General features: G+C 37.3%; 1 protein-coding gene across 3 annotated transcripts in view; it reads left to right on the forward strand.

Moving 5' to 3' along the window:
- Nucleotides 1-4,614: 4,614 nt before the first annotated feature.
- Nucleotides 4,615-24,903, forward strand: part of LOC103703643 (187-kDa microtubule-associated protein AIR9-like) — a 47,004-nt gene continuing 26,715 nt past the window's right edge. The window contains exons 1-10 of one of the 3 annotated variants that reach the window (XM_039114584.2): nt 4,615-4,752; nt 5,254-6,215; nt 6,430-6,495; nt 14,453-14,518; nt 14,676-14,747; nt 14,862-14,927; nt 15,032-15,094; nt 15,175-15,240; nt 16,380-16,479; nt 22,903-23,004. In XM_039114584.2, the coding sequence (XP_038970512.1) occupies nt 5,382-6,215; nt 6,430-6,495; nt 14,453-14,518; nt 14,676-14,747; nt 14,862-14,927; nt 15,032-15,094; nt 15,175-15,240; nt 16,380-16,479; nt 22,903-23,004 (1,435 nt within the window). In that variant the 5' untranslated portion in view covers nt 4,615-4,752; nt 5,254-5,381. Of the gene's footprint in view, nt 6,216-6,429; nt 6,496-14,452; nt 14,519-14,675; nt 14,748-14,861; nt 14,928-15,031; nt 15,095-15,174; nt 15,241-16,379; nt 16,480-22,902; nt 23,005-24,903 lie in introns of all 3 variants that reach the window. The other 2 variants (XM_088715957.1, XM_088715951.1) reach the window with 2 other exon arrangements.

The following is a 24,903-nucleotide window of genomic DNA, read 5'->3' on the forward strand; positions in this document are numbered from 1 at the left end:
CTGTATTTAATTGACAACCTTAAACCCAGGTTAACATCCAGTTTTAGAGCTCGCTCCATAGTTAATACAGTGTTATCGAAAATCTTGGTGAGTACTATTAATATAAGCTTAGTGATCTTCATATATTGGTGCCAATAGAAGATTCAAAAAGATAGAAGTGAGCAATACATAACATATACACTTAACCGAAAGCCATACCCAGCATCCATTTGGTCATCCAGAATACTAAAATTATTGACAAGAAAAAGAATCATATTATCTAATAAAATAACTTGATAACATCCTGCAAGGCCTCATATATGTGATAGAAGTTTTTTGTTTTCTCTTTCTTTCACATAGGAAATGAATGTGTGCAAGTTAACCTTAAAATCATCCCAGTCAATAAGTTACCCAGGTAACTCAAACTTTCTTTTGAAATTGTACATACAACGAGCCTGCTGAGGCCAAGTCTCTAACATCACAATTACTTGATCTTCATTCCACACCTGACGAAAACATTAAGTGTACCAAGTTGATTTATTCAGTTGGATTTGCAGGTGCTTAGATCTTTGAAACTTGATAGCATTTAAATTGCCGAGTGCAGCTATTTGGTGACTTGAGTAAGTGTTGCTGTCAATTCTCATAGCAAAACATAAAATCTTATGTGATGCATAAAGTTCCCTGGAGGGCAGGATTGAGATCGAAAACTATGGTTTATGCTACAAATTTCATGCCACAATGCAAGTCCATGGTACAAAAACTCACCATCTTCATTTAGCTTCTTAGCTTCTTCATAAGCTGTGCAGCTGATGCAGGAGCAAGTACATGGTGAGGAATGTATGTAGGAAGGGCATACATTTCTGTGGCAGCTGCTTTCCTTATGACCCATCCATGGTGAGGAGCAAGTACTTTCGCATAAGCCACTGATGCAGGGTCCTTCAGGAAATTTCCTCTGCAATATTAATTAGAAAGATTTGGAGGGTTAGGTGATACATGGCCCATAAATACATAGCACAAACATGATTCAAATCACAAATGTTTAGCAGCAAATATATTTATGAAGGCATCCTAGCATTGTCAAAGCCATAATATCCATCATAATTTAGAAAAACATGTTTATGTTTCAATGTTTGGGCATCTAAGTCAAGCTCAGATCCTCTCCAGTCACTGGAAGATACAGTTCAAGCGGCCACCATCAGCATCATGCAATGTGGGATGATCTGACAGGGCAATATATTTACACAATGGAAACTCATCAATAATTTCTCCTTTTTTTGAAGTTAAGGATTCAAGAGAATTATTAAGCATGAAAAAGAATTCTATACATGAGGTTGAGTGGCGTTAACTCAAAACATTTTTAGTTTGCTAAAAGTTCTGTTTTAGTGTCTTAAATTTATTGGGATCGAATGTAATCTGGGTAACACTTTCGATGCGGGGTTTGGTTCGACCTACTAACTGTTTTGAGTTCGTGTAAGGCTCGACCTAAAAAATTACGGCTAAGAAACCCTTAAACATGCTTAACAACAAATGTAGAGCTCTTAAACATGCTCTTCTATTACTAATAACATCTAAAATTAGTGAATTTTCCACCATATTGGGATGTTATTCATAATCATATATGATCATAGCTTTCCCAATAAGTCTTGGCAAGAGATGATTGAATGAATTCTTGGCTATCTTCTTGATGCACCCTGGGGCCTGGTCCTTGTAACTCATTATTCCAAAGGGCTCCTCACCAATCCTTTGGCCAAAAGAGGTCGTTTATTTTGCAAAGCATGCCTTATTATATTCCTTGAAAGGTACATTTAACCTATTCTTTTCTTGAGCGATAGGACCACTAGAAAAAAAAAAGAAGCAAAGTTATAGGTTAGTAGTTCCCACCTGATGGGATTATACTTAATTCTTTTTACATTCCCATGGTGACCAAATGAGGTTAGAAACAACATGGTTGCTTGCATATTGAGTGTTTTAGTCTTTCATATGTCATTCGTGCTTTTTGCAAAGAAAGGGCTAATTGTGATACCAACCCCCCACCCCCACCAAAAAATAAAATAAAATAAAAGATAGAAGGGCTAATTTTGCATCTGTTTAGAAACATCATGGTTGCTTGAAAGTTGAGTTTGAGTCTTTGAAATGCTATTCATGCTTTTTACAGAGGAAAAGGCTGGTTGTTGTACTCAAAGGAGAAAAAAGAAAAGGTGAGAAGGGCTAAAATTTGCATTTGTTGGAGTGTTTAATTCAATAATCAATCTGAGTGTCTTTCTTTTTCTTTGTATCAAAGAATTGAATCTTTGCCCGGGGATGTTAGTCGTGACTGTTCTATCTACCATCATGTTGCTCATGGCCTATAGAGTATTTTTGTTATTTTTCTGTTATGATGCGTGCTTCGTGTGCAATGGAAGAGTAGGGCTTCAGAAGTAGAGAGCCATTCGACTGAGTCCCGATTTAATTAGATAAGCGTGTGCACATGATTTGATTATAATATAAAAAATAATGATAAATTGTGCTTTTAATTATCTAAATTTAGGTTGATTTTTTTTTTTGGTAAAACAGACGATTCATATATGTCTAGTATGGGTATATCCAAGTGACAGGTTGGTCTAAAGTACCCCTCTAGGGTGCTCTACTACAAACGAGGCAACTCAGTCCACAACATTATTCGTCTTACAATAAATATGCTTAACCACCATGGACACATACTCCTTAGAGCACCTCAAGATATCGTGCAGGAGCGAGTGAGCAGTTCTAAATCCTGGATGGCCCTAAATCCCTAAACTCTATAAAACTTAAATTTGGTTTCTCTTATTTTGCTACTATTTTAATATCGTCCTTCTTCTTAATTTTGGCCACTTTCTCTCACCAGAAATCCTTACTATTGGCACTAACCGATGATTACGTGGTTGACTATGTGGCATAAACCACTTAGATAGATGATTAACTAGCATATTGGTGATGACGTGGTATTCTTTTCCTTGCTAGCACCACTATTGGCATATGGATGATGATGTGGCATAATAAATAAAAAATTTTTATTTTGACAATGCGACAAATGAGTGGTGATTTAGTATATAGGTGATGAAGTGATATATGGGCGATGATGCGGCATATAGCATACGATACAATAGAATTTTCTACCCAAAAGTGTCTAGTCGCCGAGTGTCATGTCATTGTCCATATGCCACATCATCATATATATGCTACACCATCACCCATATGCCATAAATTATGCTTTTGGTTCTCTAATTTTTACAAATATTTTTACATTGTTCTTATAATTTAAAAATTTCTAATTAGGAGGAGGAGAAAGGTTGCGCGATTGTAAGCGCAAGTGGGAGGAGGTGTTGGCAAGCTTGAGCGGAGGGCTCGACAATAGAGGAAAGGCAGGGACTTGATGGAGGAGGTTGGGGTGGAGTGGGTGTAGCATCATGGCTAAGGCAAAAAGGCTACATGAAATCATGCTTGAAAATTGAAGAACTTAATTAGAAATTTTAAACTTTAACGATCATATAGAAATATTTGCAAAACTTAGTAAACTAAAAACATAATTTATTATATATAGGTGATGATGTGGCACTTAGCGAGAGAAAATTCTGATGAGAGAAAATAGTCGGAATAGGGAGAAAGGACGATATTAAAATAGTTGCAAAATAATAAATTCCAAATTTGAGCATTTTGAAATTTAAAAATTTATTAAAAATTTGACTTAAACTCGAACGACTAAATGCATAATTTATCCTAAAATTTTTCTAAAAAGATATATGTAATTGTTAGAAAACAGGGCATGTAAATCACCACTGCCACCTAGATATATCGGCAGGAATTGATGCTTAATTAACAGAATATTAAATATTTCATAGTGCTTCAATCAAAATATCTACAAACCAATGTTGTAAATCAGACTGCACCAGGTTTGTTAGAGGGTCGCATCATTGATATTCGCAGGGCCACATAGCGTAATATAAACAATATATCTGGTCAGGGTGGTCATGTACCTAAAACTTGACCTAAATTCCAATTGATCTTGGCGTTATCCAAAAGTACATCCTAATCAAAGTTTCAGCAACCTCTGTCTCCGAAATGCTTGCCTCTCTCGCTTTCCGTTTCCGCCATGGAGCTTTAAAAAGATTTTAACCAGATAGCCCCCTAACAGGAGATTGATTTATTACACACTCCTTGCATTAGTTCATGGTCCAAAGCGCCCACATTAGAAGAATCTCGGCCGTCCGTATAGTTTGGGCCGTACATCGAATGGTGCTACTTAGCCGTCAACCGACAAATTATTTTATTCGATAAAGAACGAAGTCTCCAACAGCTGTCACCGCGGTCTACGTACCGCAGCTTACAGTCACCCCCCCGCTAGTCACAAGTATTGCAGAAGAACGTGTCACAGAGAAACGGGAACCATTGGAAGATTAAATACTCCTTTAATCCTCTATATGCCACGTTTCCGTTTATTTTTTATCTTCTCTACGTGGCGCTCATTTACCTCGTTGGACGGAAGTTCTACACAGAACCATATCCTCTCCGACGTAGTACCGACAGGGGAAGGGCGTTTTGGTCAAAGGAATCCCCTTTTTGGCCTTTTTCTTGAAAGGATACCAACAAATACCGTACCGAAGCGGGATTTTTTCACCGTTTATTAATCACTTTTTAGTTAAGTAATTATGATTACTTTTTTAGACGCTTCAGCTCGAATCTTTCTTTTTTCAGCGCTTCTCTCTCTCCCTCTCTCTCGCGTGCTCACTGGTGGGTAGACTAAGATTGTCAGGAGAGGTGAGTAGGGTTTGGTTTCGATCTGACCGATTCACGGGTTTGGAAGGTGAAATGCCAGTGATCACCGTGTGGAATCTTCTCTGTTTTGTTTCCCATTTGGATTTTTTTAAGTTTCATTTTTCTTTCTTTTTGAGTAGATCGATGCAGTACTTTCCGATCTTGGTTTTGGGACATACATTCCGTCAAGATCGCAGGAAATGTTGGATTTAGTTTGATTTCTGTTTTATCTTGCGTGTTTTGAGGGTTTTAACTGGTTTGATGCTAAGATCGGAATATTTCCTTTTCTTTTCTTAGACTTCTTGAAGTATCATGGGATCGGGACCTTGTAATTGTGATTTTTTTTTATTGTTCATACGAACTGATGCGGATGGGGTTATATGTTTTTGTCTAGAAGTCGTATATTGTGTTGAATCTTATATTGGAAAGTTCTGAAAGTGAGCTAAAGTTCGAGTTTTGTAGGTAGGAAAGTTCTAAGAATCGACTTTTCTGTCGATCCTGCAGTGGGTTTTGAGGGATTTCTGCGTATGAGATGTGATTGTGACGGGATCTTGCGTGGTTTGAGGGAGGGTGGGGTCGCTACCTGCTTGAAGTATCTTGGCTGAGGGCGCGATTGTGCTGAACTGCATCCAATGGAGGCTCTACCTGAGAATCATAGTGAGGATGGAGAGAACATGATCCGGTCTGCGGCGTCCTCGAAGCAATCCTCAGTGGCTTCAGCTGAAAGTGTGAAGAAATCATCGAAATTGGCGAAACATGGTGGAGTCATGCCAGCATCCAAAGCTTCCGGGACTTTTTCATCTGTCAGCAAGAAGATGGAAGATGTCGGGGTACCAGATATGAGCTCCACTAGGTCTAATTCCAGGTTCATGAAGCCAACCGTCACTTCAAACGCTGTTTCTTTGCATAGAAGAAAAAGCACGGGAGGCTTGGCAGAGAAGCACCCGGCTTCAGCTCCAAAACGACAGGAAAATGGAGGTGCAATTGGTGGTAAAAAGGTGTCTCCATCGATTTCAGATCCTGGAAAGAGGAGTAACGTTGAAAGTAGGCGTTCATCACTGCCTTCTGTTAGCTCAAAAGCTCCAAACTCGGTGACACGCTTGGAGACAAAGAAGTCGCCTACACTCTCACATTTATCCTCTACCAAGTCTGATAGGAGCAAGCCATATTTGACACCAAAACCCTCGGTTAGGCCATCGGCATCAGTTTCCTCCTGGAAAAGGGTCCCTTCAATTTCAGCGGACAGTTCCGATGGCTGCAGTAGTCTCAGAAGGGTGGCTTCTCATGTTTCTTCTCCATCAGCATGCTCACCTTCAGTATCTAGCAGCTCTAAATTGGGACCCTTGTCCTCCTCAGTGGACAGGGGTTCTTCTTTATCAGGTCGGAGGAAAGCTTCAACTCCAGAGAGTTGTGATACTCGCTTAATCATGCTCCCACAGATTGAGGTCAAAGCTGGGGACGAGCGGGTAAGTGCTGAATGTCACTTATGTTTGGGTTTTTTGGGACACTGAAATTGAATGCCCTCTGTCTCTCTCCCCCCTCCTGTTCAAACCATATTCAAAGAAAAGGAAAACCAAATAAGATTACTTCATTGGAATATCTTATTAGCTTTAGCCACATTGCTTAATAACATTATTAATCTAACTGTAGTTTTTTCTGATTTTCTAATCGTTTTCTCAGAGGCTGGATTTAAGAGGTCATAGAGTTCATAGTCTTGGCGCCTTGAACTTGTCACCAAATTTGGAGGTAACCATATCATATTCAATGACCATCTTAAGTTATTTTCTTAAAACTAGCTAATATTATTTCAAATGAGAAACAAAAGTATTTCTCCTTTCATGGTTTGAAATACTGAGACCACTGTGTGAATGATAGAAAATCAGTGAAAAGAACAACTGACTTTGTTTATACTCCTCTAGGTATTTACAATTCCCATATTTAATGATGAAAAATCTTCACTATTTTTGTCCATTAAGAACTTGTGTTCTTAAGCCTTATTCTTAACCTTTTGTTCGCCATTTAGAAAATCTCTATCGTCAGAGTTGCTTACTTATGTGAGCTTTCCAGGCTTAGACCTCTGGAAAGCCTTTTCAGCATATGTATATTATACATGCAATGTTTCCTTCTTTTCTTTTTTATTTGAAACTTATTTCTCTTATTCCATATCAAAAAATCACTCTAAAATAGTATCTTGCACCTTTGATGTTTGTTTCATGCAAGGTTGGCGGAACCGTCTCGAATCGTTCGGTTTGGGGCGTCCCGAGCTATACCAGCCGCGGACTGGGACGGTTCCGGCGACGAAAATGAGACGGCGCCGGAGGAGGAGAAGACGAAGGAAAAGGAGGAAGAGAGAGAGAGTTAGCAGGCGAGGGAGAGGGAGAGGAAAGTCGAGGCCGGTCGGCGGAGGCTGGGGAGCAGCGAAAGAGGGGCTCGCTCCGGTCTCCTGTTTCGTTTGAAATAGGGGCCGGTGGGGCCTCTTTTATTTTTGGAGTGTTTAAGTGAAAGTCGACAAACCCATTGCCGACTTCATTTATTTTTTTTGAATAAAAAAAATGAAGTCGGCAATTAGTTTGCCAACTTTCACTTAAAAATTTCAAAAATAAAAGGACCCCCTCCGACCCTTGTTTTGAACGAAACAAGGGACCGGAGTGGAGTCCTTCTTTTGTGGTTTTTTGGCAGCTCTTCAACGTCCGCCTCCACACGGCGGCTCTGCGGCCTTTGCCTCCACATGGCGGCTCTCCGGCCCTCCGCCGACTCTCTGCTGGCTCTCGCTGCCTCCTCCTTCTCTCTCTTTTCTTCTCTCGTTCTCCCTCTTCCTCGCCTCTTCTACTATGTCAGTATAGGCCCGACATGACACAACGTAGGCCCGTACCAACTCATGCCGCCAGACAACTGGTATGGTGCTCAGTATCGGTTCTGCTGACCTTGGTTTCATATTTACTTTAGAATGGACTCATTCCCTAAGACCTAGAATATTTGGGTTAAGGACCATAACTTAGGCGCCGTTTGGGGAGCTGTTGGTAGTAGAGCTTTTGGAAGTAGAGCTGTTGGAAGTAGAGCTTTTATAAAAAGCTATTTGTTGTTTCGTAACTATATTTCTAAAGTGCTGTGGCACTTTAACATGTGTTTGGTAAACAAACTGAGAAAATACTTTTGTATAACAAAATTACCATAAAGAATATTGCATAGTATTATACAATAGAGCATAATAAAATATAACATATATTAATACATAAATATATGATATTGTATAATATTACTGTAATGTAATATAATATTATTATAATATAGTAATATAACATTGTATACTATAGCATAATAATTTAATATAATATTAAATTATTTAACATAACATATCAATGTATTATGCTATAATTAATATAATATTATATTTATAGTATAATACAATAATAAAGGTACAAAATATTATATTTATTAGCGCACATTAATTTTTTATATTATAATATAATATTAAATTATTTAACATAACATTAAAATGTATTATGATATAATGTAATATAATATTATATTTATAGTATAATATAATAATAAAGGTATAAAATATTATAATTATTAGCGTAAATTAATTTTGCATAATATAACATAATATTAAATTATTTAACATAACATATTAATGTATTATGATATAATGTAATATAAAAAATAGGAAACAAGAATACCTTTTCTTGCACGGAAGAGAGTCTGATCTATGGCTAGAGTTCTTTGTTAGGGCTCCAGCAGATTTTTAGGTTTATAAAGGGACAAAGTATGTAATTATTATATTTTATTATCGGTATTTTGGTTAAAAAATAGCTTCCAACAAAGCTTAAAATAGTTTTTTCGGAAAGCTCCAAAATGGAGCTTCTTTCAAAAAGCTGTTTTTAGCTTTCTGAAAAAGCTAAAACAGCTTTTCGAAATTTTTACTAAACATCCTTTTTCTTTTGGAGGGCTAGAAAGTGCTTTTTGGCCCTCCAAAAGCTCCCCCAAATGGGGCCTTAATTGTTAGGCAAAACTGCAAAAATATATTAAATGATAATGTTATTGAATTGAAGTCAGCTTGTCAATCATGGAAAATGAAAAAAAGCTACAATTCTTGTAAAAACATAGCACATACAAAATGGGTTATCATATTTTAAATAATAACCATAGCCACCAATAGATATTTTATGCCATTTTGAGTTTTGAATTGAAGATTCCTTTTTGCCCTTTCCCATTTATCTTCTTTTCTGGCCAACTATGCTATTAGAACATGCTTATAAGTTATAAACATATTTTGAACTCCTTTTCTTGGAATTCTCTAGCATATACATGCTATATCTGGTATTCATCGTATCCAATTGTGTTGTTATGATCATAACAACAGGTTCAATTCCAATTATTTAGGGTTTGTTCGATTAATCCTTTGCGTCATACATTGCTATTCAAGTTTACATTTATGCTAGAACTTATAAAATTCTTATACAATTTTCATCCATGTCTTCTTTGCACCCTTGCTCCATGCAAAAAATGGAAACAGAAAACAGAATCCATCACCACAAATTGTTCTCTGTCCTTATGAAAGTTCACTTAGATTCTTCATCAAGTTTAGTTGAATATGAATGCACCAAAGAAGTGACACATCAACCAACTTTATAAGAAGTTGAGTTTTGATGGTTATGCATACAAGAAAAGCACTGTTTTACCTAGTAAGATGTTGGAGGATTTTATGTACATGGAATGGAGCTCTGGAGGAAGCTCCATTGTTTATTTTTGGTGTGCATCACATTTGATAACATAACGGGCTAAATTGAAGACCGGGGGAATTGAGCTTGAAAATATATATATATAGACAAGCAAGCATCCAAAGGCCCTTTGTCATAAGCTGATGCCGAATACTGCTTTTCTTCTTTTGATGACAATCATGGGAAGCATAACCTTCATTCATGATCATCAACCTAAAAAATTATGGCCACATCTTCATGGCGATATGCCAAGTGAAGATAGAATAATCATAGTAGCTTTCATTGAAGTTAATATGAGAAATGACATGGTAAAAATGTTCAAATTAGGTGCATGTACCCTATTATGAGATAGAATTGGCAGGCACCACAGGGAGGGCTAAAAGTTTAGCAAGTGGTTTCTTGTAGACCTCATTATGTATTTTATTTTAAGGATTAACATTCTTCATGCTTATCAGGTAAATACGTTTGCTATACAATTTCAGTGATTAAAGCGCAAAGCTATTTCATCTTCATGATGTGAGCAGATGACTATGCCATTTTTCTGGATAGAGCTAGGAACATCTGAAAGAATTTCACAAGCCTTGAAAGATTTGTAAATGCAAGCCTTATGTTTATAAAGTCACTCAAATCTAATAATGGCCTCTCCTCTAAGGCCCTGTTTGGGGGAGCTGTTAGTAGTAGAGCTTTTGGAAGTAGAGCTGTTGGAAGTAGAGCTGTCTGAAGCAGAGCGTTTATAAAAAGTTGTTTCCTGTTTGGTAACTATATTTTTAAAGTGCTGTGGCACTTTAACATATGTTTGGTAAATAAACTGAGAAAGTACTTTTATGTGACAAAATGACCATAAAGAACATTACCAGTATTATACAACAGAGTATAATAAAATATAATATGTATTAATGCATAAATATATGATATAATATAATATTAATGTAATGTAATATAATATTATTATAATATAATACTATAACATTATGTATTATAGAATAATAATTTAATATAATATTAAATTATTTAACATAACATATCAATGTATTATGATATAATGTAATATAATATTATATTTATAGTATAATATAATAATAAATATATAAAATATTGTAATTATTAGTGTAAATTAATTTTTCATCCTTCTAATGACCATTTATCTCTCTAACAAATTTTCTAGCTAGGTGATAAAATTGGTTAAATAATTAGTACTATTTTTATTTATTTATTTATTTATTTATTTAGATCAGATTATTTGTCACTCACTCATTATTTTTTTTTTTTATTTATTTTATTTAGTTATTTATTTATTTATTATTTTATTTAATTGAAATATAGAGGGGTCGTCGGTCATGGGTGGTGGCCGACATGGTGGCTGCCACTGTGGGCAGCCACAAGCTCCCAAAGCAAAAAAAAAAAAGAAAAAAAAAGAAGAGGAAGAATCAATAGAGGCAGCGGCGTTGAGAGGAAGAAGAAGATAGAGAGGGAGAGAGAGGGGATGGGTGAGAGAGGAAGAGGTGGGATAAGGGTTTTGGGAAAAAAAGTGAGATTTAAATGGGGGTATTTCGGTCCAAAAAACAGCTTTACGACAAAGCTGAAAACAGAATTTTCGGAAAGCTCCAAATTGGAGCTTCTCCCCAAAAGCTGTTTTCAGCTTTCCGCAAAAGCTGAAACAGCTTTCCGAAAATTTTACCAAACACCATTTTTTATCTAAAAGTACTTTTAGAGGGCCAGAAAGTGCTTTTTGGCCCTCCAAAAGCTCCCCCAAACAGGGCCTAAGGAGCAGAGCAAGAACTGAAATGGTTTTGTGGAGAGCTGATGGCTTCTTAGTCATGTTTCTCTGGCACTATTTACAGAAAAAAGATTGGAGCTTATGATTGGCATGAATGACTAACACTAAAGAATGACATTTTTACCATGAACTAGCCTTATAAACCTGAAATAATTGAGGGAGAAACTTGCCATGCAGTTTCAGTATCAGTGCAGTGTGAGAAGATCATCTAGATGAGGATTATTAATATGGGATTGGACTGGAGTGCTCATGAAATAGCTCAGATTGATTAAACTATGCTTGAACAAAGATAATTACCCAAAGGGTATGGTGGGAGGGTTCAATTTTGAGTCAAATTAAGAAGGCTGAGAAGACAATGTAAATGATGATGGAAGGGACGTACATCAAAATGGTTTTAGGAACATACGGAGCCATGACAAAAGGAACAAAAAGTTAAGAAAGATCCATGAATGGTAGATCATGAGTGGTGTCCTTGATATAGGTGCTATTTTATGACTATATAAAAGTTTGTATATACTAAAACAGTAGTAACTTTCATGTCCTTTTTGTTTTCCCTCTCATAATTATTAAGTGCACTATTTTTTCATGATAGCAGATAAAAATTAAGGTTATAGTTAGAAGATGATGGTAGACATGTAACTCTTGATAATGGACAGGTAAATCTTGATGATCTATCTCTTTACGAAGATAAAGTTTTATACAGGCAATAGCTCTTTGAAAGAAATGCAAGTAATTAGAGCCAAACGTAAGGAGAATAACAAATCAATCCTTGACTTTAAGTTGTCTATCAATAAGGAAGATAGAGTTGAAAAGTAGAATGAAAGAGGAGAAGGTTTCTCTTGATTGAGAAATAGAAGAGAATAGAATAGTCAATGAGGGGATTAGAGAAAGCAGGACACCTTTGTTTTTTTGGTTGGAAGATAGTAGGACACTTTAGTAGCTTTTCATGCTGGGATCCTACTCACAGGAGTGCTCTATAAAGATCCACTTTCAGAGTTGCATCAAGCTATAATGTTCTAGGGGTATTACCACAAGAAAATTTTTAGGCATAAATGAATTTGAAGAATAGTGTGTTTGGGTAGATCACCATACAACAATATATAACGACCCGAAAATTTTGAAAACCAGATCTGGAAAGTTTACAGAATAACAGAATATTCGAATTATAATAATAGATGGTAGGATTATAGTATGAGAGGGGTGGTTTGTTAAGCCATTCTATCACTTAGGACCTTATTTTAGTATAAGCTTGATGCTCATAAAGTACATCTAAGGGTTAGAAACAAAAGATTTTATAAAGGGATCTAAGTTTGTGATTATGTCACATCTCATATTGTAATTTACCGAGAGGGATAGTGGGCAGGTTTGTATAGTGCAGGTCAGGGTGAAGGATTGGAGAATAGGATGTTAGGTTGGGTACGAGATTCAGTATAAGAGGAATTTTTTGTTTGATAACTGGCTAAAAGTAGTCTTAGTAATGGTTTTTTTGCAAGGATTTAAGTCCATATGGGGATGGGACATCCACCATCTCGAGTGTTAGGATATGGCGCTTCCGGTTCCATGGAAAAATTGGGATTGCTCTGTCCCATGGGATCTAAGTCCCCAGTCTTTGGAATTCTAGATGTGTCTATAAGCATGCAAAAATAGGTGGCAAAAGAAAGTTAGGGTTTATTGCAGAAAAACTTGGTAGTTATAGATCATCAAGTTATGATGTTAGGGACGGAACATGGGAATTGGAGAAATTAAGTGTTTGATGTTTAATAATGATTTGTTAGTTGGTTCTCATGGCGGTTAAAATATGTCATTGAAAAAAGGTGGATTTTGATGGTTAGAACATAAAAATGATTGAGGAAAGGTTTGGTGGCAAGTTAGTACATTTCTGAGGATTTGCTTTTGGGTTAGGTATTTGTAACAATTTAGAACCTCACCCAAAAAGGCTAGCTAAGAAGGTATTTTTTGGGTTCCTTGGCCCTGCATAAGTACCTAGGATTTATCTAGTACATAATTGATATTGGATTAAGCACACACCTAGTACAGGTCCTCACGCACTCTGCCATTTAAATCTTAGCATCCTTGTCAAGCTAAGAGTCCAAATTCAATCAAATCCAATTATACCAAATCCAAACAAAAACACCACGTTTGACCCATGGTTAGCCTCAAAAGGCCCATATTACACTGCCCTTAGTCCACATAGGCCATGGGCTTGGTCCGCTCTAATGTTATTTATAAAGAACTTGGATCTCACCTAAAAAAACTAGCCAAGAAGGTATTTTTTGGATTCCTTGGCCCTGTATAAATACACAAGATCTATCTAGTGTATAACTAATTTGGGACTAGACACGCCATCATGATCCTACATTAGAGCTTTTGGACCTCGTTTAATGTAGTGATGATGTGCTAGGAGCTTAGGTTGCTTCAATGGGCATGGAATGTTGTTGCATTTGAGGGATGCTTGTAGGCTTTGTGAACCTTCTGCACCTTGAGTTAGTGCAGTGATTGATGGTGATGGAATGATGATGTTGACTTATATATAAGAGGTTATATATAATAGTTTTGGGTTAAATGGGCCTACATAAGAGCTTTTGGACCTTGTCTGATTTTGTTAGGTTTACATTACCTGGTTTGGGTTTTTCGGATCTAGTATGCTTATGGCCTTTTTATTTTTATTTTATTTTCTAGTTCAGGTAGGCAAAGGTGAGCTAGCTTGGACTTTTGTAGGTATTGAGCTGGGTAAAAAGGGCTTTGTGTGTTAGGCAGGCTTAGTGGGCTATGTAAAGGCTTAATGCTTCGTATGCCAGGTGGATTAGATAAGAGTACAAGTATTTGGATAATGCCAGTTTTGGTATACACAATCTGCATGTTTAATACAATAACCTTATTTTTTGTTTACCAGGCATAGAATTTATCAGGATGTGCATTTCTATTTGGAGGAGTGGTCTATCTTAAGTTGATAATGTTGATTTGATTACATAATAACTGGTATGTCTGTTTCAGCTGTATATGATCAGATGAGGCGAGATTGCTGTTTATTCATTTAGACAATTGGGAATTTGGGACTTATCTTTCCATTGACAGCATTTATAGTCCTTTGCTTTCTTTTTTTCCTTCTATGTTCATCTCAAAATGGTCATAGGGACTACTTTGTGCATTTGAAACAATTTACAGAGTACTTGCTTTTATGATTAGTAATATTTCTAGTTTGTAGTTTGTTTATCTCAGGGATAATGTGCTATCATCTGTGGAGGGTATTGAGATTTTGAAGCGTTTGAAGGTATGCTTTCTCAATTAGTTTCTTTAGAATCTTTTCTTTTTAATCTTTTAAGTTCAATAGGTTTTTGCTTTTCTAGCATCTCCATTACCTAACAGTTAAGAACAGGTCAATAGCTCGGGATTGATTATGTATATTCTTTTCTATACCTGCTTTGTAGGTTCTTGATCTGAGCTTTAATGATTTTAAGGGGCGTGGTTTTGAGCCTCTTGGAAATTGCAAAGTCCTGCAGGTTTGCACATCTCTCATCTCTGCTTATTGCCTTGAAATAAATATGTTCGATATAAATAGTTTACAAAATTTTCGTTTCTGCACCAAAAAAATGATATATCCCTTGTTAATTCAGCAACTTTACCTCGCTGGAAATCAAATAACATCGCTTGCCAGTCTTCCTCAACTTCCTAATCTGGAGGTAACTTTTATCATATTCCAAACCTCGACACCATCTCTTTTTCAATTGCCATGGCATATTAACTATCTTTTACGGGTTTGAAAAAGAATTTCCTTTTCTTCCAGTTTCTCTCTGTTGCACAGAACAGGTTAAAATCACTTTGCATGGCTAGTCAGCCTCGACTTCAGGTCATCTAGTCTCAAATTATACTCTCAATAGTAATGCTTTCTTTTAGTCCTTCAATTTCGTTTATTTGGTGCTCACACAGGTATTGGCAGCTAGCAAAAACAAAATATCAACTCTGAAGGGTTTCCCGCACTTACCGCAACTTGAGGTTAATTTTTTATTATTGTCTTATTTATTTTTAACTTAAGCAAATTGCTTATTTTCCTGCCCTTTCTGAATACCAGCCAAAAACTTTCTTGCATTATAACCCAAGACTGCTTATATAATGCTTGCTGGCTATTGTTTGAACACACTTCGAATGCTAGACACCTTGATCTAAGAACTACTATGTTTCACAGGAATACATGTTCCAATTGTTTTTTTGTCTTAAGGTTGTTAAACATTAACAGAAGTTGCCAGATTTTCTCTAAGCCTCAAAAATGTCTCTATTAAGAGTTGTCTTTTTATTAAACCAAGCATGAAATTACCTGATGTAGTAAACACATAGAGTTGTGTCGTTTTATTAAACCTTCAGAGTAATGACTGTTCAACACAAGATATTTAAGACTACAGGTATCAGTATGTTTTCATTGTAGTGTAGATGCATCTAGACATAAGGTCAAACAAATTTCCTCCTAATGTCTTTCTCGCAGAAATAGTTATGACTGTTTTGGATGACATGTATGAAAGGAATATGATGTTTGAAAGGTGCTGAGCAATGACTATACGGCAGCAGTTGCTGTTGACAGTGGTTAAATAAGTGACAATAATTTGTTGACCAAGTGAATAATGATGCCTACTGCAGGCTAGTTTGTGTATATTGTCAAATAAATGGTACTTGAAAAGTGTTACCATGAATTGTTTATTAGGGGTGCAATCGAGCCGAGCTGCTAGAGGCTCGACCTCGACTCGATTTAAAATACTTGGTCTTGAAACTTGACTCGAGATCGATCGGGCCTTAATATCCAAGCTCGAACTTGACGTGGTAAAAAAAAACAGTACTTGAGATCGACTCGACTTGACTTGAATAGCAATCGAGCGATACTCGAGCCTGAGTTCGAGCTCGAATTCGAGCCTTACAATGAACAATAGGGATGCAAATAAGCCAAGCAACTTGTGAGCTACTCAAGTATTTTATAGCAGCAACTCTTTGAGAATAACCTTAGATATCTTGCTCTAGAAAATTCAGATCATATCCCTTTGTCCATGTGAAAGAGCAATGTATGTTTCAGACAATTTAGATCTATTTTTTTAGAAGTAATGCTGGTTCATTTATTGTTACATATATGGAACTTTAAATATGTGCAGCATTTGCGTGTGGAGGAGAATCCTATACTAGAGATGCCTCACTTGGAAGCTGCATCGATATTGCTTGTTGGCCCTACCCTAAAGAAGTTTAACGATAAAGGTATCTTTCAAGTTCATCAATCTTTAATCATTTTGCAAGTTTTTTTAAAATGATCTTTTTTTTTGTAGGAATTTTGTTTATTTATCTTTCAACCATTCATCTATGCAGAGAGTTACTCTTAAATCTTAACTATCTTTTTGGTGCATGTTGCTTTTGTACCTGTCAATATATTCTTGTCTCGTCTGATTTTTGTCTTTCTCCCCTGCCCTAATTCTTTCCTTTTTTTTCAGTATGCTTAATATTCTAGAGTTATTCCATATAAGGATTTCTGTACTGACCCATACTGCTTGGTGCTGGGAGTATCGTACTGACCCAATAAGGTATGAGTGCAGTGTGGGGGCTTGATATGATTGTACTGACACATGGTACTGCTGCAGTCTTGCCTTCAGCAGTGTACCATGTGTCAGTACAGGGGTGTAAATACTGATCAGACCTGTATGATAAAATACATGTACAGTGTCTGATACTGACACTAAAAATCTCAATTTCGTATGTTTTATTTTTTAACTATATCTTAGCATGCATGAAAATGCAACTAACTATTGACTTCCAGTAAAGAATGTTTCTTTATACTTTATACCATGGCTTAAGGTTAGGGCTGGAAGTGGGCTCGGGCCGGCCCGAAGCCCATCGGGCCGGGCTGCCTGCGGGCCGGGCTATGGGTTAAAAACTTAAGCCCAATTCTATTTCGGGCCGGGCTCGGGCTGAAATCTTAAGCCCAATTCTATTTCAGGCCGGGCTCGGGTTTTCCATTGGCCCGGCCCGGGCCCAGCCCGAGCCCGGGCCCAATGCGAGGGCGGAGTTAAAAGGGGGAGAAGATTCGAAGAGAGCGGGCGAGAGAAAGAGAAAGCGCGCGCGAGGGGGAGCAAGAGAGAGGCGAGGAACCGGTGGAGGGGGTGGGTGATTCGAGGGAGCGCTGGAATCTGAGCCGTTGTGTCTGCCGCGTGATCGGATCTGCGCCGTGGGTCGCCGGTCGTGGTCGCGCCGGGGGCCGGGGAGGCGGTCGGCGTTCTTCAAGGCGAGCTTGGCCTGCTTCCTGACCAGATCCGAGGCTCTGGTGAGTTGGATTTGGGCGATTTTGAGGATTATTTTGGACTCGGTAGGGGTTTGTTTGCCGGTGATTTGATTCATGGGAGGAAATGGTAGGGTTTAATTTGTTTAGTTGAGTTTGGAACAAGATCTGTGAATAGTTTGAGGGATTACTCTAAAAATCTGTTGATCTTGTAAAATACGTTCATTTCCTCCCGAAATCCTTCATTTTTTTTGGGTACATAAATCTTTCATTTTTTTTCCGAAAAAGGATCATTTCAGTATGTTGGTCCACGAAAACTAGGGATAGTGATCCCAGAATTTGGAAATGATGTAAAATTGTACATGAATTTCTCTTTATTTGTCGTGTACAAAATTTTTCCTTTTTAAAAATAATCACTAAAAATTTATTCTTTTCATTCATTTTTGTATGATTTTGTGGAAATCTCAGGATTTTTTATATATTTTTTGAAATAATTGTGATTCTTCGTAGTTATTCGGTGAATATTTAAAATTTATTTCTTAGCAGTTTATATTCTTCTACAAGATATCAGCAGAGCTCTCTTTCAACTCGCCCCCACCCCCCCCCCCCCCCCCCCCCCAGCGGCGGCTGCTCTCTCATGTCGTGTTTTATGATATTGCATTCTGGATTATTCGTAGGTTAGGGCCCAACTGGGCCGGCCCAAATGGGCTCGGGCCGGGCTCGGGCCGGGCTCGGGCCTTGTTCCTTAAAAATTTTTCGGGCCTCGGCCCGGCCCGAAGTTCGAAAAAAAAATTCGGGCCGGGCTTGGGTAGGGGTTTGGCCCGACCCGGCCCGGCCCACTTCCAGCCCTACTTAAGGTACATTAGCTTCCCAGTCTCTACAGTTACGTTACATGCCATATTGGATATATTGGCCAAGGTAAAAGTGTACATGACTATGTATCATGCATGCTGGTCCATGGTGGTTTATATTAAGTTGTGTTGATGTGCAAGCTTTGGCACATGCTCACATGGACTCGTACAGACTTTGCACGAACATATATACTTTGCTATGGGAAATGGTACAGTTTGGTATGATATGATATGGGTTCGTATTGTGCCTGTTAGTGACCTGCAAAATTAGGGCATGGGGTGCTCTAATCCCGAGTTTGTTCATGATTGTCCTGAAACGTTAATTTGGCTGGCTGCTTAGATAGGCTTGTCTGGAATTGGATATTCCGAACTATCTATTATGTCAGACACAAATTCTCAACACAATAAGATTCCTGGACTGTGGTCTATGAAAAACATCACAAAGTCATAGTAGAATTTATTTGGTTGCTTGATGCATGATCTGTTGAAGACATGAATTAGCTAATTTGGTGGCTCATTTGAGTTCTTTTAATGATTTGCTGAAGAAGTTGTTTATACATAATGTATGTGTGCATACATGCAGCATACATGCATCTCCAACTTCTATTAACATAGTTACTGGCTTTGTCTGATTTCTTATTAAATTAATTTTAACAAAATCATGTAGAATTTCTCATGACCAGGGGTGGCCCAATGCATTTGGGGGCCTAAGGCAAACTCACTAAGGGAGGCCTTTTTTTTTTTTAAAAATGATGAAATTTTTTTCATAAGTGCAAAATATTTTAAAAATTTATTTAAAAATAATTCGTCTAGTTTTTTGAGATGCAAAATTGCTAATCAAACTTTTGTACTCAAGATTCTAAAATACTATTTTCAATCGATAATATAGCTAATCCATTTAATCTTCTTATGACATAGTTGTGCAGGATGTAATAGTTTTACAGTTGCTAGTTATGCAACTTGTTTGAGTCTTCATCTATGCTCCCTGAAAATGTGAGCCCCACAATAATTTGTAACAAAGGTTAACAAAAAAATGAAGGTGGAGTCCCTAGTGAAAAGATTGAGGCTCCAAAATTGATCATTCTGGCTTACGACAGAACACTTGAAAAGTATTTTTATGTATAAACAACTACAATAGGGGTTTTTCATATAGAAACCACTAAGGCCCTGTTTGGGGGAGCTGTTGGCAGTAGAGCGTTTGGAAGTAGAGCTGTTGAAAGTAGAGCTTTCTGAAGTAGATCTTTTATACAAAGCTGTTTGCTGTTTGGTAACTATATTTCGAAAGTGTTGTTGCACTTTAACATATGTTTGGTAAACAAACTGAGAAAATACTTTTGTATGACAAAATTACCATAAAGGACATTGCATAGTATTACACAACAGAGCATAATAAATATAACATATATTAATATATAAATATATGATATAGTATAATATTTCTGTAATGTAATATAATATTATTATAATATAGTAATATAACATTGTATACTATAGCATAATAATTTAATGTAATATTAAATTATTTAACATAATATATTAATGTATTATGATATAATGTAATATAATATTACATTTATAGTATAATACGATAATAAAGGTATAAAATATTATAATTATTAGCGTAAATTAATTTTTCATAATATAACATAATATTAAATTATTTAACATAACATATTAATGTATTATGATATAATGCAATATAATATTACATTTATAGTATAATACGATAATAAAGGTATAAACTATAAAATATTATATTATTAGCGTAAATTAATTTTTCATAATATAACATAATATTAAATTATTTAACATAACATATTAATGTATTATGATATAATGTATTATAATATTACATTTATAGTATAATACGATAATAAAGGTATAAAATAATAATAGAAAATATACCTTTTTTCGCACGGAAGGGAGTCCGATCCACAGCTAGAGTTCTTTGTTAGGGCTCCAGCAGATTTTTAGATTTATAAAGGGACAAACTATGTAATTGTTATATTTTATTATGGGTATTTTGGTCAAAAGAACAACTTTTCGGCAAAACTCAAAGCAGCTTTTTCGGAAAGCTCCAAAATGGAGCTGCTCCCAAAAAGCTATTTTTAGCTTTTTGGAAAAGCTAAAAAAGCTTTCCAAAATTTTTATCACTTTTTTTCATCCAAAAATGCTTTTAGAGGGCCAGAAAGTGCTTTTTGACCCTCCAAAAGCTCCTCCAAACGGGGCCTAAATTAGGAATCATCTATTTACCGACCACTTGAAGTTAGTTAGAAGGGTAGAAACTTATTTTTCTGATAAAAGCTTATGCTGTCTCTAGTGTTGGCACCATCCTCACTTCACACCTCAACTCCCACATACAGGCACAAAATGAAAAAATAACAACAGCAGCAAGGATAATAATCTTCAATTAATAAGCTATCAGAGAAAATATATACCTTATCCTCTGCAAGCAGAGGAAGATGTAGAAGAATTTCAAGTGGCTCTGTATTTGCCGCCATCACAACAAACTCGGAGATGCCCCTGTTCAGAGTCTTCATTGCGGTACAGTCAAAGAATTATAACCCAAATACCGACGTTCAACATAAATATAAGTAGCCGAAAAAATAAAAAATGCAAACTTTTTCCTTCCCGATGCATCAAAATCCATACTTTTTAAAGAAAAGCAACAGAGAGAGAAGCAAAGGGATGTATATATATATGTATATGTATATATATATATATATTTGTGTATATATATGTATATGTGTATATATATATGTATATGTGTGTGTGTGTGTGTATATATATGTATATGTGTGTGTGTGTATATATATGTATATATATATGTATATGTATATGTGTATATGTATATGTGTATGTGTATATATAGGCGAGAGTGGCAACCTTCAGTGGCTCCCTTCTTGAGCTGCTTGTAGTTCGCCGCTTGCTGGACGAGATCCAATATGGTTATCGTTGGCTGAGCATCGGCCAAAGTGTACGCCTTTGGATTCACAACCTCGGTGCTCTATAAGTGATAGAAACAGAGAACGATTAGAAAAAAACTAAAACAATCTAATTTACAAAGAGAAACAACGATACATATAAAAACCAATACAAAACAAAGAAAAAGAGAAGATTAAAAGAGTTCTCAAGGAAGCAAAATACGACCGAAAACCCTAAAAAAAATAGAAAGAAAACAAGGGTCCAAGAGCGAGAAGGGAGAAGAGAGTGGGAGGAACAGATCTATCACCATTTTTTCGTGGTGGATGGAGCCCCCCCCCCCCCCCCCCCCCCCCCCCCAGAGAGAGAGAGAGGGGTATTCGACTGTTGTCCTCTGCTCTTGGCGGAAGAGGGAGAGAGAGCAAAAAAAGGGCCTCTAAATAGGGGCGGCCCAATGGTCCTTGAAATACCATGTGGTCTCACCTTCTCGTCATCCTCGGGCAGCTCCGGCGCCGAAGGCGGATGGGGGGACTTGCGCCTCACGCCCTTGCCGAGGAGGTTGTCGCCGCTTCGCCTATGACTCTGTGAGAAGCCCGACTGCTGCTGGCGGCCGGCTGAGTGAGTCTGCGACTGCAAGAAGCCGAGAACTCCGAGAAGAGAAGCAATGGGGAAGATGAGGTTTGGGATTGGCTGCTGCCTGCGAACTCAGTGCGAAGGAAGGAAGAACAAGGCTACTGTGTTACCGTGCTGGGATTTGAGACCAAGGACAAGGAAATGAGGCCAAATAGGACCAATAGCCATAAGCCATAGGATGATAGGTCATACCAGTAACCAGGCTTACCAGCTTTACAGCGATGGGAATTCTTTCCCACGTCTCGTCGTCTTGAAGGCTGATGCAATTTCCCACAGGCCATAGTGAAGTAGGCAAGTAGCTTTCAGCCTTTAACGTCTTGTAGCCCTGCGAGCGTCTTCTTTCCCACAGCAATTTCCCACGTCTTGTAGGATGTAGCCCGTAGTGTTCGAGGGCCTTCCTTTGGGCCGGGACCTTAGGTTACCGCCTCAGTCACCTAAGGGTTGGGCCGGCCCTGCTTCTGACGAGCTAGATATTGCAAAACTAGAATGCAGATATGCTTGTGCATGCATGCATGTGTCCATGTCCAACTTCTATTAGTATATTTACTGTTTTGTCTTATTTCTTATCTAAAACTAATTTTAACAAAATAATGCATATCTTTCTCCTGACGAGCTAATTGCAAAGCTATTGTGTATGTATGTGTGTGCGTCCAACTTATATTAATATATTTACTGGTTATGTCTGATTTCTTTTCTAAAATTAAATTTAACAAAATCAAGCAGGTCTTTCTTTTGATGCGCTAGAAATTGCATGCGTGTGTCCAGCTTCAGTTAATATATTTACTGGTTTTGCTTGATTAATTTCAACAAAATCATGTAGATCTTCTCCTGATTGCTAGAAATTGCAAAGCTATAACGTATGTATGTATCTGTTTATGTATATGTATGTATACATATGTATGTGTGTGTGCATGTGTGCATGCATGCATGTGCAACTTTTATTAATATATTTACTAGTTTTATCTGATTTATTGTCAAAAACTAATTTATGACAAAATCATGCAGATCTTTCTCCTGATGAGCTAGAAATTGCAAAGCTATATCCTGCTCATACGGCTTTGTGCATTAGGGATGGTTGGGAAATTTGCCATCCAGAGTTTGCTGCAGGTATGCCTTTTTTGGGAGATCATACAAGCTTCTTTCATTATCTATTTTGGTGAAATTGTCTCTTGTTTGATAACATAGGCAACTTTTCTAGATAAGGTTTAGATTAAGGTAGCAGGATTGGCTTTTCAATCCTTCTGGTTACTGACACTTATTCCAGAAACAGTTTGTTTGAATCAGCATAATTTTTCTTCTGATTAAATATGCTTGGCATCATATGTTTATAAATCCATTGTGCAGTCAGCATTTGCTTACCCTGTCGGGATGAACAGCTAATAGCTCAGTTCTTGGACCCGAGAGTTCTTTATAATCATGAACACCATACTTGTGAAAAAATAGTCCATCTTTTATTTTTTTTCTTTGTGGTCTATTAAAGTGCACCTCAAGGTTCAGACTTCAGAGTATCAAAGTTGTATCCAGACTAAAAAAATTCCTTCATCAGAAAGAGCCAAACTTAATATAAAATATAAAATATTCATATTTCCCTTGTTTTTTTGTCACAATAATGGCAGGCAGTTAGTTCAAGGATTTAGGTATCATACTGTAGCAGTCCATACTGGCAACGAGCAAGTGCTTGAATGCCCCTCAGTAGTTTACCATATTGACATGTGGTAGTTATTGTCACCTTTGCTGCGCTATCACCAATTGCCATACAATTTGTCGGTATGGTATGGTCCCAAATGATACAGGTACTGATATCTAGACTTTGAACTGTGAGTTTCCTCCTTGCATGTGATTCGTGTTAAACTTGGCATCTCCTTTTCTAAATGATACAGGTATCTGTAGTTTGATAATCATGGATTAAATAGTTTTGTGTTTAAATAGTTGTCGCTTTGCAATATTTCTTAGCATATCAAAGTTATTTACTTAGTTTTAACCTAGGAAGCACATGCACAGATAAGAGATACAACAAATCTTGAAAATGAAGGATATGCTATAGCTAGGATACGGTAACAAATATATATACACGTCGGTGGAATCGATACCGGGCACCGTATCGGTTCTCCGGCGGGATGAGTCGGTACGGGCCCGTGCCGTGCTGTGCCGGGCCCGTACCGACACAGTAGAAGAGGCGGGGAAGAGGGAGAACGAGAGAGAAAAGAGAGAGAGAGAGAGCAGGAGAGGGAAGGAGGGAGGTCGGTGGAGGGCCGGCGGAGGGGCAGCCGTGGTTGTTCCCCTATTTCGTCCGAAATAGGGGTCTGACCGCTTTTTTAATTTTGTGATTTTTAAGTGAAGTTGGCAACCGAAACAGGGAAACGTCCGCGGCTTCCCCTTGTTGCCCCGGTGCCGGCCTCCATTGGCCTCCGTCCCCCGCTTGTTCTCTATTTTCCTCTCTTTTCTTCTCCGCCTCCGGCAAAAGTTTTCATTTTCATTGCCGGAACCGTACCAGTGGGCCGCCGGTATGGCTTGGAACAGTCGTAATCGCTCGCTTTGGGACGGTTCTGCCGACCCACATATATACGAACACACACACACACACATTCATGAATTCACACACACGCACACATATATACATGTAGATACATTCATACATATTCGCATATATGCATACACACACATATATATATATATATATATAAGGATCCTTAGAGCATGGTAGGCCAACAAACTAATATAGTTCATACTTTTTATGTTAGGATCAGCTTAAATGAACTATCGTCGAGTCATCATTCAAATGCATAGACCACAACTCACACTTTGTGCCTTTAATATGAACATCACAAAATCTAAAATTAATCATTATCATTAAAAAGCTAACAGTCATAGGAAAAAGAAAGAAAGAAAAAACCCTCCTACTCATTCTTGGAGGTACGTTGGAAGTATCTTGAGTATAACCTGGACATACTCAGATCATGATTTCTAATTTTAATAATATGATACTTCAGTATCGGCATGTATTGT

The sequence above is a fragment of the Phoenix dactylifera genome, chromosome 1 (genome assembly GCF_051530095.1).
Source record: "Phoenix dactylifera cultivar Ajwa chromosome 1, Ajwa_hap1_PhDact_Kaust_v1.1, whole genome shotgun sequence".
In the NCBI taxonomy this organism is placed as follows: Eukaryota; Viridiplantae; Streptophyta; class Magnoliopsida; order Arecales; family Arecaceae; genus Phoenix; species Phoenix dactylifera.